The sequence below is a fragment of the Heptranchias perlo genome, chromosome 10 (genome assembly GCF_035084215.1).
Source record: "Heptranchias perlo isolate sHepPer1 chromosome 10, sHepPer1.hap1, whole genome shotgun sequence".
NCBI classification, from domain to species: domain Eukaryota; kingdom Metazoa; phylum Chordata; class Chondrichthyes; order Hexanchiformes; family Hexanchidae; genus Heptranchias; species Heptranchias perlo.
The window spans coordinates 16,879,809-16,900,585 of record NC_090334.1 but is presented as its reverse complement, the minus strand read 5'-3'; the positions used below and the strand labels follow the sequence as shown (position 1 = coordinate 16,900,585).

At 41.3% G+C, this 20,777-nt stretch overlaps 1 protein-coding gene across 3 annotated transcripts in view; it reads left to right on the top strand.

Annotated features, from left to right (window-relative positions):
• The window catches only part of sipa1l1 (signal-induced proliferation-associated 1 like 1), a 348,364-nt gene that overhangs the window by 256,676 nt on the left and 70,911 nt on the right, over positions 1-20,777 (top strand). For all 3 annotated transcript variants that reach the window (XM_067991257.1, XM_067991258.1, XM_067991259.1), the window contains 5 exons: positions 633-736; positions 3,815-3,972; positions 4,716-5,292; positions 10,824-11,098; positions 16,103-16,375. In XM_067991257.1, coding sequence (XP_067847358.1) covers positions 633-736; positions 3,815-3,972; positions 4,716-5,292; positions 10,824-11,098; positions 16,103-16,375 — 1,387 coding nt within the window. The remainder of the gene's footprint in view (positions 1-632; positions 737-3,814; positions 3,973-4,715; positions 5,293-10,823; positions 11,099-16,102; positions 16,376-20,777) is intronic.

The window sequence follows — 20,777 nt, the reverse complement described above, 5'->3', positions numbered from 1 at the left end:
CACACGAGACTCCCACTGAATGTAAGAGTTGGTAGGGTACTGTTGGGTTACAGCTAAGACTTTAGTGGAATACTAATTGATCCCCTTTGACATTGCTTGCAGACAAAATAAAAATTAAATTTGGCACTGCATAGGCTGATATGCAATATCCATAGCTGATATTGCTGACTTCTGACCAACCTAAGTCTTTTAATCAGAAAATTACATAGTTCTGCAAATCAATCAAGTCAAGGGTTCTGTAGATCCAGGCCCATTCAGAACTCCCTGTGGCTATTCTTAGAACTTCAACTTTAAGTTTCAGCTTTTAAATAGTTATAGTTATTTCAGGTGGTGTGCTTAAACGCTCAGTTTTTGATGAGGAATTCTCACAGTTGCCTTTTGTGTTTGTTGTCGAATATGGTCCTCGGGTCTGATTAGTTCCAGCCAACCATGTAAGAGATATTAGCACGTGGTTAGCACAGAGCATTCTTCCTGCAGAAGAAGACAACTGCTGTTCAGTTATTGTGGTGTGTGTAGTAATATGTCGATCAATTCTGCCAATATGCGGGTGGTGGTTTTATTGTATTCTAATCTGTTCTTTTTGAGTTCTTTTCTCGCTGATGGATGCTAACCCTGCATTGCTGTGTTTTCAGCTGACTCAACCGGCACTCATTCCCTCTACACAACCTACAAGGATTATGAGATCATGTTTCACGTCTCCACCCTGCTTCCTTATACACCAAACAACAAGCAACAGGTAGGCCAAGGTCCAACAGCAAGAGAGAGCTTTCCTTTTCCTACAAAGTCTTTATTTGGCTAGAATTTTAAGTGATTGTTATAGGATATTAGTAGCTGGGACATCTTAGCTCAGTTTGTGTTTTTTTTAATTCGTTCATGGGATGTGGGCATCGCTGGCGAGGCCAGCATTTATTGCCCATCCCTAATTGCCCTTGAGAAGGTGGTGGTTAGCCGCCTTCTTGAACCGCTGCGGTCCATGTGGTGAAGGTTCTCCCACAGTGCTGTTAAGAAGGGAGTTCCAGGATTTTGACCCAGGAACGGTGATATATTTCCAAGTCGGGATGGTGTGTGACTTGGAGGGGAACGTGCAGGTGGTGTTGTTCCCATGTGCCTGCTGCTCTTGTCCTTCTAGGTGGTAGAGGTCGCGGGTTTGTGATGTGCTGTCAAAGAAGCCTTGGCGAGTTGCTGCAGTGCATCCTGTGGATGGTACACACTGCAGCCACCATGCGCTGGTGGTAAAGGGAGTGAATGTTTAGGGTGGTAGATGAGGTGCCAATCAAGCAGGCTGCTTTGTCCTGGATGGTGTCGAGCTTCTTGAGTGTTGTTGGAGCTGCACTCATCCATGCAAGTGGAGAGTATTCCATCACACTCCTGACTTGTGCCTTGTAGATGGTGGAAAGGTTTTGGGGAGTCCAGAGGTGAGTCACTCGCTGCAGAATACCCAACCTCTGACCTGCTCTTGTAGCTACAGTATTTATGTGGCTGGTCCAGTTAAGTTTCTGGTCAATGGTGACCCCCCAGGATTTTGATGGTGGGGGATTCAGCGATGGTAATGCCGTTGAATGTCAAGGGGAGGTGGTTAGACTCTCTCTTGTTGGAGATGGTCATTGCCTGGCACTTGTCTGGTGCAAATGTTACTTGCTACTTATGAGCCCAAGCCTGGATGTTGTCCAGGTTTTGTTGCATGCAGGCACAGACTGCTTCATTATCTGAGAGGTTGCAAATGCAACTGAACACTGTGCAATCATCAGCGAACATCCCCATTTCTGACCTTATGATGGAGGGAAGGTCATTGATGAAGCAGCTGAAGATGGTTGGGCCTAGGACACTGCCCTGAGGAATTCCTGCAGCAATGCCCTGGGGCTGAGATGATTGGCTTCCAACAACCACTACCATCTTCCTTTGTGCTAGGTATGACTCCAGCCATTGGAGAGTTTTCCCCCTGATTCCCAATGACTTCAATTTTACTAGGGCTCCTTGGTGCCACACTCTATCAAATGCTGCCTTGATGTCAAGGGCAGTCACTCTCACCTCACCTCTGGAATTCAGCTCTTTTGTCCATGTTTGGACCAAGGCTGTAATGAGGTCTGGAGCCAAGTGGTCCTGGCGGAACCCAAACTGAGCATCAGTGAGCAGGTTATTGGTGAGTAAGCGCTGCATGATAGCACTGTCGACGGCACCTTTATTATTTTGTAATCAGTACTTTTTGGGGGAGTTTCTATGGAATTCATGTTTTGCAGCTACTATTTGTGTACGGCAGTCATAAGTCAAATTAAATGTGGGGCACTCTGCTCAAACAGTGTGCCCTAACTTCAACCTCAGAGGAGCATCCCCTGGTGCACCAATGTGAATATCCCCCTTCACGCAGACACTTTTATTCCGCGCTCCACATTTCCATTCATTCTCACAATGTCAATCACAGTGAATCTCTCAAAACCAGCACGTTGAAGATATTTTTTGATCAGACGTTTGTGAACATCTGCACTAAAAGCTGATTTTTAGAAAAAAAATTCTGATTGATCTGTGCAGTGTTAGCTGTCTAGTATGTGAGAGATATGAGCAAGTCTTGATAATGTAGAGCCCTCAAAGTGATTGTTGCTCTCAGAATCTCAGTGCAGTGGTGGGATATTCCTGGGGATACCTCGTATTTTTTAAAACTAAAGGGTAGTGTGGGTACTGGAGGGAGTACTTTAAATTTAAGGCACATTCTCTTCTAAGCAAGGTAATGCAAAGAAATCTTCCACTACTTAGAGAGGAACAGGAGAAGGCCATTCAGCCCCTCCAGCTTGTTCTGCCATTCTGTTACATTAATGGCTGATCTGTACCTCAACTACATTTACCTGCTTTTGATCCATATCCTTTGATACCCTAACAAAAATCTGTCAATCTCAAGTCTTAAAAATTTCAGTTGACCCAGCACCCACAGCTTTTTTGGGGGAGAGAATTCCAGATTTCCACTATCATTTGTGTGAAGAAGTGCTTCCTGATTTCACCCTTAAATGGCCTACCTCTAATTTTAAGATTACATCCCTTGTTCTGGATCCCCCTACCAGAAGCAACAGTTTCTCTGTATCTATCCTATCGAATCCCTTTATTATTTTTAACATCTCGATTAGATCACTCCTCAACCTTCCAAACTTAATGGAATACAAACCAAGTTTTGCAAAATGTCCTCATAATTTAACCTTTTAATTCCTGGTATCAATCTGGTGAACCTGTGCTATATACCCCTTCCAACACTAATAATATTTTTCCTGAGGTTTGGTACCCAAAACTGAATGCAATACTCCAGATGGAGTCTGACCAAGGCTTTGTACAACTGAAGCATCACTTCCTCACTTTTGTATTCCAACCCCTTTGAGACAAGGGCCAACATTCAATTAGCCTTTTTCATTGTTTTGTACCTGTGCACTAGCTTTTAATGATCTATGCATGCACATCGACACCTAAATCCCTTTGCTCCTTGTCTCTCACCATTAAAAAAAAAATTCTGAATTGTCTTTCTCAGATCCAAAGTAGATGACCTCACACTTCCCCATATTGAACTCCATCTGCCGTTGTTTTGCCCAGGAGATTTTTGTTATTGTCCCTTACTGCACAGCTGCCATTCTGTGGCTACGCACATAAAGTGGAAGCCACTCTGCTGTCATCAACAGTATGGCTGATCAGAGTGCTCCACATATTAAGGATATCCCATTCGGTTTGCCTTTTATAATCCCGTTTTGCAAGAGAGAATAATTAATTCATGACAATTTACAAAATGTTTCACCTGGATTTACAGGAAACCCGTGGGGTTATTTTTTCATTTTGATTTCAGCTTCTTAGGAAACGACACATTGGGAATGATATTGTGACCATAGTATTGCAAGAGCCTGGAGCCATGCCTTTCACCCCGAAGAACATTCGCTCCCATTTCCAGCATGTGTTTGTCATTGTGAGAGTGCACAACCCGTGCACCGAGAGTGTCTGTTACAGGTGAGTAAGGCCGAGACCGCACACATACCATTAATGGCGTATGGCTTTGTACCGAGGAAGGAATTACTACATTGGTCCTATGGTTGATATAAAAGTGATGGCTGGTGATCACGGGTGTAGTTCCTTGGCTGCAGCCAAGTTCTCGAGTTGCCTATGTTATGAGTTCCCAACCACTGAGTACACAGAGATATAGTTTCTTCCCAGACTGTCACTTCAAGATGTGTAATTCACTTTCTACTTCTCCCTACCTTTTGTCTCTCTGTGGAAGTGTCTAGCCATTGCTCAGTCCCTAACCCCGACTGCAGCTATGTCCGAGATTAGGACCATACTATAGGCTGGGTGGTGGGGGGAGGGATGCTCACCCTATGCTTCATGGCACAATTTGCTTGATGCCAGGTTACCAGTACCTATTAAATATATATATATATATATATATATAGTATAATTTTTAATGACTGTTATAATCTTTTGTTTCTTTTGCACAGAACAATTTAATGAAAGTGAAATTTTCTGCTATCAGCAGGTAGCGCGGTTTGGGATGAAGATTAACGACAGAAGCATCCCAAGTTTGTGTTCTCTGGGAAATTTCACACCCAAATGCTTCTCTCTGAGAGCAGGGTGAATAGAAAGAGTACCAGCATTCACAGCAAAAATATTGGGTGTGCTTAGTTTGTCATCCGTTCAATAAACAGTTCTTCAGTCTTGTCTTATAAACAAACGTAACTTGGATTTTCTTGTTGTAGTGTCGCTGTGGCAAGGTCAAAAGATGTGCCTGCGTTTGGACCACCAATTCCGAAAGGGGTCACCTTCCCCAAATCAACTGTCTTCAGGGACTTTTTACTTGCTAAAGTAATCAATGCAGAGAATGCAGCTCACAAGTCAGAAAAGTTCCGTGCCATGGCAACGAGGACGCGACAGGAGTATTTGAAAGATCTGGCTGAGAACAGTGTCACCAACACACCGATCGATCCATCTGGAAAGTTTCCTTTTATTTCTTTGGCAACAAAAAAGAAAGAGAAATCGAAACCATACCTCGGTGCGGAGATGTACAGTCTGGGCACCATCGTATGGAGTGTCCATGCAGAGGACTACAGCTGTGCTGCTGAAATCGACTGTTTACTGGGTGTTTCCAACGAGTTTGTGGTGCTCATTGAAGAGAGCTCCAAGCAGGTAGTGTTCAATTGCTCCTGCAGGGATGTTATAGGATGGACTTCAAATCTTGCAACCATTAAAATTTTCTATGAAAGAGGAGAGTGCATTTTTGTCCGGACTTTTAATAATAACATCGAGGAGATTAAAGAGATCGTCAAAAGGCTGGAGGTAAGCCACTGTTTCATTACTTTTAAAGCAATGAATTCAGTATTTTCTTTCATTATGTGAAATCCATTTCCTATAACCGCATGACTTAACTGATTTGAATCAGGGCTTAAACTTGATTAAATCAATACGTACCCTGTTTAAAAAGAGAATACCACGATTATTTTTGTCTTCATTCTTTCCCGTATAACGTATTATTTAAGCATGAATTGCATAGCACACAGTCCAATAATGTCATTCTGTGGCTCTGGTCACAAGCTGAGCTCCAGTTCAGGGTGAAGTGCAGTATTCTGGTTCATTGTATTTGGTGCTTTGGATATTCAGATATCAATACCCAAAGCTGTCAACACTGCCCACCAGACTTGGGTCTCAGGGAGCAAACCTATCGATTTGTGATTTGTTTTTTATTAACACTCTCATTTTTGCTGCTGTAAAGGCATTTTTTTCATATTTCTACTTTTTCAGTGGATTTTTGCACTTGGGTTGAGGAGTGTTGGTGCTAGGGAAAGGTACATCTTCCCACAATAGATACCCAGTGTAAACACTGACATTCTCATTTCAGGTGTAGCGTGACTGAACACTTAAAGCTCACACCACCATGCTCCAGCAATGTGTTTCAACCCCAATCCAGGCTGTTTTGTGCTAACATCTTGCTCGTACTGGGCAATCACTTGAGACTGCTTAATGTCATTTAACTTCAGCACAGAGATGAGACTTTGTTCAAGACAATTAGGCTCAACAAGCCATTTCATTTTTTTCATTAATCAATCCAATGTTATTCATACCCTTCAGTCTCTTTCTTTCGAAAACTGTCCAATTGTCTCGAGCCTATTTATGCTATCCAATTCAGTGGGCCATCCAGGTGGTTCTTTATAGGTCTTTGGGTGAGAAAGTTCTGCCTGGCTTCCCTTCTTGCTCCTTATTTTCACCTTGCATTACCTGATAATGGAGCCCTTTGCCATAGAAAACAATTTGTCTGAACCAGCTTTAGAATCTTGAAAGCTTCAATTAGAGGGCTTTGAAGTCTCTTGCTCCAGAGAAAACTACTTTGTTAGTAATATATTTTGTTCTGTTGCTATTTCCAACCCTCACCCTGTTGGGTATTGTGACAGACATTGGCCAGGCCAGATAGTATTGATGCATGATTCACCAGAAGATTAATGGTTGTGATGTAATTACTGCTGTTATACAGAGTGACAGGCTAGTTGATTGCCAGAAAGTAACAAGATATAAATTGCTTTGAATTTTAGATTTATAGTCATTAAGACACTAATCGTGTTCTTGAAATATAGGCAATAAACTAGGGGTTTTCAGTTGTTCGAGAGTATTTTAATAGCTTTTTTTCTAAGTGGTCTGTCTTGTTCCTCTATTGATCATGTAGCAGGGACAACCTATATCTACCGTAGTTGATATTTTATAGGTTTCAGTTGCTGGCCTGAGGTTATTTGCACTGTTAAACTGAGCAATGCAGTGGAGCTTTTTTATTCCATTGTACTTTGGTATAAGGTTGTCACCCATAGGTAACACCAAAGCCATTAAATAATGTGAATGAGAATAGTGGCAGCTCCAAGTTACCAAGAAGCTGATATGTTCTTCAATATATAAAATCTCCTGTGTTAATCTGAGGCAGGACTAATGATGCTGTACTGCAGGACAGTGTGCGTGCATGCAATTTAATTTAATACATTTACCTGGTGTATATATTTAAACTCTGAGCATAGCAGACAATTTGTTCATGTCTTCCCTCAAATCCAAACAACCATTATCATCCCTCACCCATAGCTCCATCTTTAGTCTTCCTTCATCTCTTAACAGTCTTGTCCTCACAACACCAGTGAAACTCCTACTCCTTCCTCTATTGCTAAAGTTCCCTCCAAGATGGCTCACCACCACCTTCTCAAGGGCAATTAGAGATGGCAATAAATGCTGGCCTCGCCAGTGACGCCCACATCCCATGAATGAATTTTTAAAAAAGTAGCTCCCTTTCCGTTTCATTCCAAAGACAACTATTATCTTCAACAACTGTTAACACTCTATAAAGCCCAATTCTGTCAAAACTTGAAAACTATCCCCACATCTGGGAGGGTTCACAAGTTGCAAGAAAAAGCTCATCATCAAATAGATGATTCTTCTCTCAATTCAACTTCCAGCCTGCAACCCCTCTCTTTATTGCATCCTTTCTTGTTTTATGTTAACAATATTTCTATGGCATTGCTTTTCTTTGTTCCTCCTAAACTCCAAATATGTTCTCCTATATGCTCTTGCTGCATCCTGATTCCTCACTATTGAAATCTCGATTCATCTCGCCACCTTCTACTCTTAACTCATTCTTTCCGTGAACTGGAGAAACTGTGAAACTTCTTGGCTCTCTTAGTCTTTTTCTACAATCTACATGCTTTTGAAACCCAACCTTGGCATCACCTAACTACTACTTCGCTGTTTCTCATCATCTCTCTCATTGTTTGTCCTTGGTGGTATCCTGCACTCAGGTTCTCAACATAATGACGTTTTAAAAATCTGCACTTGTGAAGAAGTGAACGAACATATTGCATAAAAAAACTGGGTCTGAGTGGCACACAGCAGATAGCACTATCTGTTATACGATCAATCTGTGGTTATACAGCATGCTTCATCCTTAACACAAAACAAACTACAGTACTTGTTTTATAGTTTTCCAGGTGCCATGTGTTTATTAATTGTTTAATGGTTGGGTGAAGCTTCCTATCTAGGGATTAAGCTAGTGTTAATTATGTGTTGTGTGTTTCAACAGTGAAGTATTAATTCATGCAACATTTGAACATCAACAGTGGCATCACTCCAGATCAGAAGTTAAATGCCTCAAAATATTGTTTTTTTTTTGGTAAATCATTATTTTCCATAAACTCCTTTTTGCAGTGCTCTCATTTGGTCTCCCTGCTCCTCTTTTTCCCAGGTAAAGATTTGTTTGCCAGTTTGTTTATTTAATCATAATTTGAGAGCCCACTGATGGTTTTAATGGCAGTCATGCAGTCTTGAACAAATAGCTATGTTATTCTTTCTGTTAACTGTGTCTATACTTTACACAACAACTCCTTGCATTGATAATAATGCTGCTCGTGTTGGAAAGAAGTCTCGGGATGCTTTACAGTGTAGAGAAGGCTCATAACTCTTACTACTTTGCTTGGTAGATTATTTGAAATACTTCATTATTTAAGCAGACGTTTTCCTGATGCCAGTACAAAATATAATTTATTTCCATTTGCGTCCTCTGGACCTACTTTCCTGAAGTACTTTTCAAAAAGGGAAACAAAACCAACCCAGCCAACTACAGACGCATTATTCGTACATTAATACTGTGTAATAATAATGGAGTAAGCTGGAGGATAACCTCTATGATAATCTAGTAAACAGCAGCCAACATGGATTTAGAATGGTAAGATGCCATCTGACCAACCTCCTCGACTTTTTTGAGGAACTGTCATCCCAAATGGACCTGGAAAACCCAACAATGTGGCGCATTTCACAAAGTTCCACATTAAATGCTACTACATAAGCATTGAAAGCAGTGGAGATTCAGGGTAGAACATGGGAATACAGAAGAAATTCATTGAAGGATAAGAAGCAGCACATACTCGTTAAATAATTTATATCAGGAGGAAGGCAAATGCTGACTTATGTCCAAGGGATCTGTTTTGGGTCATCTAGTGTTCCAATTGATATTAATGACCAATTTGGAAGCTCAATGCAAACTGGTCAAATTCACAGAATACCATACATGATAGTTAAATGTGAGCAAGCAGCTTGGGAAATGAAAAATGAGTTGGGTGGAATATACAAGTGGGCAGAACAATGGCAGATGAAATATGATACATGTGTAAAATGCTATAGATCAGGAAGAAAAATAAGCAACATAAGTATTCCATGAATGGTGTATAGTTGAGGATGAAGTTGAAGATGATCTAGGGTTTAATAGACTCAGCACTCAAAATGTCCAGTCACTGCAAACCACCAATCAACACAACTAACAGAATACTAAACTTTGTAGCCAAAATAGTAGAGCACAAGTTGGAATCACTGAATCTACTAAAACCCCTAGAACTCCTCGGCCATTGTCTCCGGTTGAAGCAGACTATTCACAACTTTGGTGTCCTTTTTGACCCCGAACTGAGTTTCCATCCCCAACTTTATCCCAAATAACGCTCATTTCCACTTCCATAACATCACTCGTCTCCCCTGCTTCAGCCCATCTGCTGCCGAACCCTCATCCATGCCGCAGTCACCTGCCAGCTCAACTATTCCAATGCTCTCCTGGCCTGCCTCCCCACCTCCATTCCATAAACTTCAGCTGACCCAAAACTGTTTTGTCCATATCCTAACCTGCATCAAGTCCCATTCACCCATCACCCCTGTCACCACTAGCCCACATTGGCTCCTAGTCCCCTAATTCATCAAATTTAAAATTCTCATCCTTGTGTTTAAATCTCTCCATGGACTCACCCCTCCCTATCTCTAACCTCCTCCAGCCCTACAACCCTCTGAGAACTCTGTGTTCCAACTCTGGCCTCTTGTGCATCTCAAAATCCCTACGTCCTACAAATGGTAGCCGTGCCTTCAACTGTCTTGGCCGTAAGCTCTGGAATTCCCTCCACAAATCCTTCTACCTCTTCACCTGTCTCTCCTCCTTTAAATCCCTCCTTAAAACCTACCTCTTTAACCAAGCTTTTAGTCACCCCGCCTAATATTTCCTCCTTCGGCTCGGTGCAGATTTTTGTCTAATTACACTTCCGTGAGTGCCTTAGGGCATTTTTCCATGTTAAAGGCACTACAAATAAAAAATTGTCATTGTTGTTGATCTGACCAATGCACTATAAATCCAAAGTATTACCTTAAAGATTGAAGTTTCATTCAATTGGCAAAGGCTATTCTGGTTTCTATATGTCAATATCAGGGCAGTCTTGATCATTCTGTAATGTGTGAGGTTTAATAGCAGATTGCTTGCTTTACAAGGTGAATCAAGAGATGGGATGGGATGGAAAGTGGAGCAAGAAGTGTGTTCTATGCAAAGAACTTTGCAGTGAAAGATGGTTGAATGTGTTGACCATGAACTTTAGTTCTGGTGTACAATACTGTATTGCTTCCTTGCCTCCCATTGCACCAAATTCTAAGTCCTTGTTTATGTCCATGGCCTTGGCCTTCCTTACCTCAGCAACCTCCTCCAGCTCTATGTACTCTTTAGTCCTTCAGTTCTATCCTGCTTCGCTTCACTATCAGTGGCAGAACTTTCAGCTGCCTTGACCCTACTCTCTGAAACTCTCTCCCTAAATCCCCACACCTTGCTACTTCTGTCTCTGTCTTTAAAGGCCAGTCTTTTCGATCGTGCATTGTCACCTCTCCTAACTGCTCACCATCAATTCTGTGAAACAGCTTGGGACATTTGTGTAAATGTAAGCTGTGTGTTGACAAAGGGGCCGAGAGCCATTTTTATGTACAAGTTTGCATTCTATGTAAAACGCTGCATCCCCACACAATCATAATTTTGTCCACATCCTTTTCAGGTGACGACGAAGGGCTGCGAGACAGTTGAGATGACATTAAGAAGAAATGGGCTAGGCCAGCTTGGTTTCCATGTTAACTATGAAGGGATTGTAGCAGACGTTGAACCCTACGGCTATGCATGGCAGGCAGGACTCCGACAAGGCAGCCGACTGGTGGAAATCTGTAAAGTTGCTGTGGCAACTCTGACCCATGAACAAATGATTGATCTGCTACGAACATCTGTAACTGTTAAAGTTATCATCATTCCACCCCATGAAGATAGCACTCCTCGCAGGTATGTTCACTGAGCCAGATCCTGCCATTCTAATCTAAATTCAGCTTACTGTCACCTCCCTGATACCAGTGCTGTGCAGAGTCTGGCTGATCAGCGACCACTAATTCACACTGGTGATTACTATGTCATAAGAACAGAATCAAACAGTTAACTTTTTAAATTTTAAAGCTAACTGCTCTAGAAGCAAACTAAATAAAGAAAACAAAAACCAAAGCCTAGACATTACTGTAATTACTGGCAGTATTAGAGGATGGAATGGTTAATGGCACTCCCTGTCTACTACTTTAATGTAAGCATTAACCCATTTATTTTAAATAACTGACAAAAGAATGATTTCTGTTCATTCAAAAACAGTGGGGACTATGGGATTTTAGCTTTGCATCTAATGTCAGAAGCCATTTTTGTGGTAGCTCAGTTCAGTCTTTCTGTGGGATCACTCCAGCTGAATTTATGAGTAGCTGGCAACCCTTATATTTTCCTCTCCACCTTTCAGGAAAGACACAGCATGTATTTATATGTTGCATTAATGGTCTTAAAGTTATCTGGCTCAAACAACTACCACTTTGTTGACGTCTTGCTGCAAATACTTTCCTAGCTAATAAAACAAGACACAGTTCAGGCTTGGGGCCTAATGTCAAAATGACGCATATGTTGCCACTGATTAAAATTGCACCTGAGGTTTTCACTGCAGGTGACCAAGTGGAAATATATGGCTTGCACCAATGTGTGAGTTACACCCTGAGGTTGGAGGTCATAACAACCTTTGTAAGATTGTGATTCATGAAGTAAATTGTATGGCAAACTGGGTGTTACACAACCCATCTATATCTCCTCTTAAATCTGGTCAATGCCTGTGTATTAAAATTCCTCCCATGAAAGACAGCAAGACTAATAATTTTAGCTTGAATTTGGAGAAGAGGAGGAGAACATCATGTTCTGGTGAGACTGTCCCTATCTGGTATGACAGGGCAGTGCTCATAGATTAATTTAGGTTTCTGTCGAAGATGCTATCTGAAATCTACTCGTCACAAAATATAACCTTCTATTTGTTGGCATTACTTCAGGCAAATCTACTAAAGTAGATTTCATGGTTTGGGTATAAACAGGGTGGTTTGGGAATATGTGTATGAACTGATAGCATCAAAGTCATCTGTTTGTCTCCTATATAGCCAAGACTGGGAGTCCACCTGGCACAAAATGCAAGGCAGCTAGCGTAGCTTTCATTTAAAAGGGATGAACTTCTCTCAAGGTTGAGAGTCATTCAGCTAATCTTAATCATTTTGCCTTTGAGGATATTTGTGAGGCAGTCTTGTGGAATAATCCCCTACTTCTGCTTCTTTAAGTTGGCTGCATGCCAAGACTTGCAATTCAGACAAGATGCATGAGCTGTGCTGTAACTCACCGATGGATGGATTCTCCGTCCTGCTCAACAACACTGCGTTGGAGTACCATTCTTTCCACTTCGTGTTCCCCACCCGAACAATGAAGTTGGTTGAGGGAATGCAGTATTCTTTGTTCCTTAAACAAAGTTCTGTATACCAACTGTTCCACCCTCCTCTAGACCTGCCTTGAAGAAGTAAAGATCAATGTACTGTAAAGATTATGGACAATCAGGACTAGTTAGCAGCCAAATAATATAACTTGTTCTAAAATTGTTCCACTTGTTCATTGAAGGAAGCAATATAAATCAGGACTTGCAAAAATATTCAGAGTAATCACACACGTGTATTTAAAAAAAAATAAAAACAGACTCAACAAGAGAGCTAGAGAAACTATTTTGGTACTGATACATTACCAGAAGGGGGGGAGCAGCTGCAGCATGGGATTATTCAATGTGTTCAAAGGGCTAAAGCCATGAAAAATCTCCTCTTCCTCGTTTCCCCTACTCACCCCCATGAAAAAATGGTTAGATGGCTTTAGATGAATATGTTATTCAAAAAAGCAATAACTATTGACACCTGTCGGTCTTTCTAGTTGCTTAATGGTTAGTACAAAAGATAAGGCACTTGAAGCTGATTGTAGCACTTAGCTATTACCCTGTGGTTATGTTCCAGTGTGGAATGTGCTCAAATACTCTACCCTCAATTAGAGTTTTATATGTTTAAGCATATGGAAGAGACAAATTAATCATTGCAACAGATTAATGTTAACTTTGAAGTCCAGATAGGCTACTGAATCATTCAGGGAAACCCTCAAATATACGAGCAGGCTCACCAATGCAACATGGGTCAGAGAATTGATTAAAAGGAGCATTGCCCTTATGGGTGAATGGAGCAGAAGCAAACCAGTTTACTTCTCCCAAAATATTAGGATTATTTTGAAAATATTCACTACAACAGCAATGGAGCCAGAAGTATGTGTTTTGTGTACTTACAGCACTGATCTCTGCTCTTTGGTACATGGATTCTGAGTATGATTTGCGGCACCAGAAGCAAATTGTAGAGGTCAGCACCACACATATGGAAAAGCCACATTTCCTCTGATAGAGCTCCACTGCTACACAATTTCATAATTAATCACGTTAGTTATGTGCTTTTTTTTCTCCCGGAGTAAAGCTGCTTTGCTTTCCCATATCCACAGATAAGAATGTAATTACAGGCCACTGCAGCTCCCGAGCAAAATATAACAGTTTGTGTGTTTTATTCAACTCAGACCCTCCTTAGTCTAGAGTGGTACTTAATACACTGTACCTACAATCAAGTCCTAATTCAGAATTAACCTTTTTCATATTTATTGTAGTTGACATTTTCTGCTATTTTTCCCTGTTGCCAGGAATTCAAAATTTATTCTTCAGAAGTTGTATTTTGCTTGTGCTGTTGTTCTGACTGATTAAAAATGTCAAGAATTTATCAAATCCAATCTTCACCAGGAAGCAGTAATTTTGCCCAGCAGATGAGAGTTTTAAGTTATGCTCAACTATTTACAAATCTCTACATATGGACTCTCTGATGGATTAGGCAACCTGCAGTTGATTAAAGCTTGAGGCAGTCACTAGTTATGCTTCTAAATACCAAATGAGGTTGAGCAACAGATTGTTGTGAATCTTTCAGACGGTGCATCCAGGTACATGGTAGCTGTTGTTGAGGTTCTCTATCGCATTCCATATCTACTTTTGTAAATGTGCTGAACCATCTGGTGATGTACTTTGTGATACATTAGTGACACGGTAGAATGATTTCATATCGGCAGATAAACAAAATTGCTTCTCGTTCACCTGTCCTACACATTCATTTGAATTAGGATGTGGTACAAATAACACATGAATTTATGGCATAGTTAATTATATCTTTTAAAGCTTTGTTTTATGATATGAATTCTCTGTACAAAAATAACGTTACTGCCTGGTGGCAATGTTTAATGATTGATTGAATTGCTACAATTTACAATGTCACTACAGTTTGAGTTCAGAATTCATTTCATACTTCAACATAAAGAATTAAATATACCCAGAAGCAAAATGCAAATATGGTACTTACAGCAATATGTAAACTGTTCTTCAGAGTCCTTTTCAGTAACCTGTTGAACTCTTTATTAAATCTTTACACGGCGTGTGTCTGTCCCTACGGAGTTCTCACTTTCCATCATGGTGTGGAAAACAAACTGAGTGACCTGAAGAAACGGCCAACGGTATGCAAAATATATTCCCTCATTCACCAGTCCACTGGATGGAAAACTGTCAGGCAAACCAGATCACAGACACAATGGTGGGAGATTCTTGTGTTCCTTTTTAATGAACGCTAGCGCCCCCTGTTTGTGTTCCCCAGGACATAGTCAATGTGCACTACACCTCCTTTTGTACAAGGAAAATTATATTCAATGGCTTAGAAATAATAGACATTTGGAAAATCACGTGCAACCCATGTTGCACAGGCAGGAGAGAATTTTTATTACAAAAAACTTCTAATGACTTCAACCAACAGAATCACATTTTAAAATTGCTTGCCTCGGGCTAAAATAAATTCTATGATAAAATGTAATGCAGAAATAACTGATGATATGGTGCAGGACGGGCCTCAGCTCAGGTTCAAACAGGCTGCAGAGATTGTAAACAGTGTGCTTCAGCCTGAGGCCATGTCCCGGATGCGATGGAATTGATGGTGGGGGCTGAAAACAAGAGCTGGTGAAGAGGTAGAGCTGGGTTTCATCGTCAAATGTGTGGAAACTGACCCCATGTTTTTTAGATGGTATCACCAAGGGGTAGCATGTAGATAAGGAAGGGGAGGGGGGGGGGGGCAAGGATGAAACATCAGGTCACTCTGGAGCTGATGTGGGGTGGGAAGAGAAGTACTTGTTAGGGATGCTCTGGCTACCATATACCTTACAAATGCAGTCCCACCCATTGGACACTGGAAGAAAGACTTTGGAGGAGGATCATGTGATGAACCTTGACGAAGATTTCAGAGAAGTCAAGGAGGGATCGTACACCATGGTCACTCACGGAAAATGTTGTTTGTGACTTTGGTTCAGGCTGTGGGAGGGGGCGGAAACCTGATTCCAGGAGTTCAAACCGGGAGTTGAGGGAGAGGTAGGCACAAATCTGGCATGTAACAATACTTTTAAGGATCTTGGAGAGGAAAGGGAGGTAGGAGATGAGATGGTAGTTTAGAAAGGTTCAAGGGTGTTTTTTTTTGAGAAAGGGAATTTGGATGATCAAGAGTTTAGTTGGAATGGGCTCAAGGAAGCAGGAACTAGATCTTATAGATGAGGTGGGCTTTGAGAGGGCAGATGGGAGATGGTGAAGAATCTAGAGACAGACGAGTGCCCCCAATCTAGGGTGGATACAGGACTTGGGGTGAGATTTAGCGTAATGGGAAAGGAGCAGAGGCAGCTGAACAAATAGTTGGGGCATTTCAGTAATAATCTTTTGTCAATATTGGTTTATAATCGATCATTCATTGAGTCTGGAGATGGAATTATGTTCTTCTTTAGGCCGATTACCACAGTAATTATGTGTCAGTGATGGGTCTTGTGGTATTTCACCAGGAATCTTTCCTCTCTTTTTAGGGGCTGTTCTGAGATGTACCGTATGCCTGTAATGGAATACAAAGTGAACAATGAAGGGATTCCGTACGAGTTCAAATTGCCGTTCAGAAATAGCAATAAATGGCAGCGGGGAATTCCACCGTCCCACAGTACCATTCAACCCCAATCCCAGGCACAAAACCAGCCTGCAAACAGGATAGTATCAACATCTGGTAGCAGGGCCCAGCCACAAGAGCGCAGCTCCGCTATACCTCGCAGCGCTTCCAGTGACGGACGACCATTGGACACCAAGAGGTTTGTGCCCTTTTATCCCCCCCCCCGCCCCAGACACAACTTAGCAAGATTTTTAAAGGTAAAGCATTCATTGTGTGCAAGCCTGTCTTTAGTACAATGTTCAGTAGTGTCACGAATTCCAGAAATGCATAATGATGGACACCTGAAATATTTTTCTTGTGTCCACTTCAAATGTGAAAAACACCCAGCAGTTTTAAAAAAAAATTCAAATGATTTTCACTAGGGTTGTGTCTGGAGAAAGAATTTTGAGTTGTATAGCATGAAGTCCAAGTGGCATAATTGTAATTTTTCCTGTGCCTATATGCTAAATAAGCCTAGTAACGATATTAGTCTTAAAGGAAGCCTAAAAACTTACACAGTGCATCCATTAACTTCCAGTCGTAAAATTGCAGTTTCGTGATTAATTTAAAAGGGTTGGAGATTGCACTGCTCTAGTTACTGGTTGCCATTTTGCAATTCATTTTAGCAGTTTCGCCTCTGAGTCAGAAGGTTGTGGGTTCAATCCTTACTCCAGAGACTTGAGCACATATTCTATGCTGGCACTTCAGTGCAGTACTAAAGGAGTGCTGCACTGTCTTTTGGATGAGACGTTAAACCGAGACCTTGTCTGCCCTCTCTTGCTAATCAAGAGTGAAACCCATCTACAATTATAATAGGATATTGAGCTACTTTGTGGTTGCTGAGTTACTTGGGTAAACTGTCTTAATTGGCATGAAACTTATCTAAATTGGAATAGAGACAGATAAGGTACACAACAGCAAGAAAAAGAAAACAAAAGCAACCATTTTACTGCCATAACTCTATACTGAAATCTAGGTGACACCAACCATTACTCTATACTGACACCTAGATGACGCCCACTATTGTTCTATATTGACACCTGGGTAACGCCCACTATTACTCTATACTGAAATCTAGGTGACGCCCACTATTACTCTATACTGAAATCTCAAGGTGACGTCCACTATTATTCTATTGTAAAATCTTAGTGGCAGCCCTGAATATGGGACCATGTTCAAGGCTGCAACACACGCTCTCTGGGTTAAGGTTACTGTGTGAATTACTTGAATTTTAGTCCTGCGGTTTATGACTCCATTCATACCCACGTGAGTTTATAGAATTTTGTGTGATTTTATTAGGAAGTCAAAAAGAATAGAAGAAATGCCGCTGTTGCGTGTTTCTCGATGTATTCTAGCCAGTGTATGCAGGAAGGGGAAGGTATTGACTGACCCTTGCAATCTGCTTGCCCAGATTTAGTAATGCTAAGTAGAAGTATGTCACTGTTAGTATTGAGTCACCAAAAGGTTTTGCAAAGAATTTATGAAGACTCACAAATAGTGCTTGGTCTGTGCTGGGTTAGTCAACCTGAGCCAGGACAATAGTGGGGGGTGCTAAATCTTGTGTCTGTGCCCCGGGAAAGGAAAAAGCAGCCATCGATTCCTGCTGTTGATCGTCAGCTAGTGAGCGTGTTTGTGTGTAAGGTGAAGATAGGATGACCCCATCAGTGGAACAGCCCATCACCACTCACTATTCTGGTTTACACATGAAGAATGGCCAATTAGGCAATGTATAGGACGTTGGTGGCTGCAGCTTATGGAATTGTGTCCCAGTATGAGTAAAGGAATAAAATCGAAGAAGTGGAAGACAGACTATAATTATGCCATATGTCTCGTTGACCCGCTCAAGTTTGTAGTGGCCCCACGCACCATGAATTTTAAGAACAGAATTGGGTTATGTTCCATCTCCTGGTGGTTATCATGAACATTCTAGCTCGTCCAAGACTGACATTTTGAGTGCATTGAGTTAATTAAGTCTCTCTTGTGCACCTGGTGCTTCAATCAAATCAGCCTGTTGTTCCCTCTTCCAGTGTGAAACCTGCTGGAACATCTATTATAATTGTAGTGCTTTCAGCCATAACATAGTAAACGGCTTGGATAAATTTCTTAATTATTCAGGAGAACAATCAAACAAATGTGTTGCATTGTATTTGAAATCCCTTCTGTTCGTTGCACTTAAGTTTCATGGCACACCCACCGCACCTGTCCTATCAGATAGAACTGCTGAATTGAAGTTAATAGATAAAGCTGGCTGGGAGAAGGTACACTTAAAGGCTTTGTCTTTTTCATGAAAGGAGGCTGGAATCTTAATTCCTTTCCGACCCAGATACCTTTTCAGTATTTGTCTCAAAGTTTACAGAAAGAAGCTTTGGGCTATTTACAAGAGCAGAAAAATATTGGTACTGTGGCTCGTGTGAGCAAATTTTAAGCGTATTCAAGTTGATAGTTTAAGCGTCAGCCTTGGCTCAGTGATAACAATATCACCTCTGGAATTGGGCTTGAACCTATGACCTTCTGACTCAGAGACTTCAGCCCATAATCTAGGCTGACAGTTCAGTACTGAGGGAGTGCTGCAGTGCTGGAGGTCATGTCTTTTGGATGAGACGTTAAACCGAGGCCCCATCTGCCTCCTTAGGTGGACGTAAAAGATTCCTTGGCGCTATTTCGAAGAGCAGGGGAGTTCTCCCCGGTGTCCTGATCAATATTTATCCCTCAATCAACTTCATTTTAAAAAAAAATCAGATTTTCTGGTTATTTATCTCATTGCTGTTTATGGGATCTTGCTGTGTTTCCCTACATTACAACAATGACTACACTTCAAAATTAATTAATTGGCTGTGAAGCACTTTGGGACTTCCTGAGGTCATGAAAAGTGCATTCTTTCTGTAGTTCCATAGAAGATAATGGGAATTAATGAAAAGTAGTTTGTAGTAATAAAGGATTAAAAAAAAATCATTGCTTGCAATATGCTTGAAGGCTGTAATGTTTTTGAGGTAGGTAGGGATGACATAAATGGCAAAACAGGCTCCCTTCATGACTGTAGTAAGTGTACTGTGTGGTGTGGCACTGAGCCATTCAGAATGAAGACTGCAGGTTCAATCTCTGCTACTGTGTTGCAGCAGGCCTCACTCACCCTGGGCTAGGGAGGGGAAAAAACTCAGCCTGATCGGTGAACAAGAGCTTCGTGTAGATAAAGTTGTGATAAAGCACAAATTGCACCTTATGGTTCTGAGTATTGGTGGCGATGGATGTTTGAATGCAGTGTACGCCCCAATCAGCCCTGCCAGTAAGGGCGATGTTGGAATACTTTGTCAATTATGTTCAATTCAGCCTTATGTGGGGGGGAAAAAAAAAGCAAAAAAAAAACCTGCAAATGCTGGAAATCTGAAACAAGATCAGAAAATGCTAGAAACACACAGCAGGTCAGTGAACATCTGTGGAGAGAAGAGACAGGTTAACATTTTGAATTACAGCAGGTTCCAATAAAGGGTTATGGCTTGAAACGTTAACTTGCCTGTTTTCTCCACGGATGGTGGCTGACCTGCTGTGCGTTTCCAACATTCTCTGTTTTTGTTTTGTTCTTATGGAAGTTTGCCTCCTAGTGTCTGTGCATGAAGTGACACTGGAGATATCTGTAATCTTCTCCCAGCTAAGGAATATTCAGAACGTGAACTAAAATAACAGGGCTATGGGAGGTAATAGAAAAAATGTTTTTAATTAAAATTGTCCGTGTTCCTCCATTAGCCTAGGAACTGAGGCATACAGACCAGATGATGTCTGGTTCAATTTTTAGTCAGTGCTGATCTCAGCAAAAGCAGCAATTGGCCTTGGCACTCCTTGGTAAGGGAGAAGAGAAAAACGTATTACTAGGTTCCTCGCTCCTGATTGCTGTTTCAAGAGTCCTGCTGGGTTAAGATAGGTTCGGACTTAGCTGTGACACCCTCCATTGTCAAATAGCCTGCCAGAGGTTCACTGTTTGGACACGCACATAAAGAATGCCCACTTGGACAAGATATTTGAGCAGGGGGTGGGGTGCTGCTGGCTCCCACAAAATCACACTGCAGCAAGAGTTGGCCCTTTCAGGAGAGAAGGAGAGAAAACTAGGGTGGGATAGGAAGAAATGGTTAAGATCGCCCTCAACTAAGTCAACTGTTCGCACACTATTTACTTTTGAATTATTGAAGGTGGCTCATTTTGAGTACCAGGCCTTCGCTGAAGCTCATGACATAGCAGACATAATTCATTGGCCAATGTAACTATGTGAAACCTGCCCCTCTGATCTGCAATGATGTGCCTCATTGACTTAAAAATGTATGCTTGCTTCAAAAACTAAATTTAATTAAACCTTCACATTAGTACTGGTTTGGTACCGCATCTTGCAGTGTGCATTTTTTTTTCCACTTCTCAAGTTTTATAATATTAAACTGGTAAAACTGTTAAGATATACTACCATCAGTACTGGATAATTGTTCTTGAATGAATTTGCAGAGATTGGTCACAGCGTTAACTTCAAAAACTTTTCTTTATGCTTATTTTATAGTCCAATGTAGCAGTGTAATCTTCAG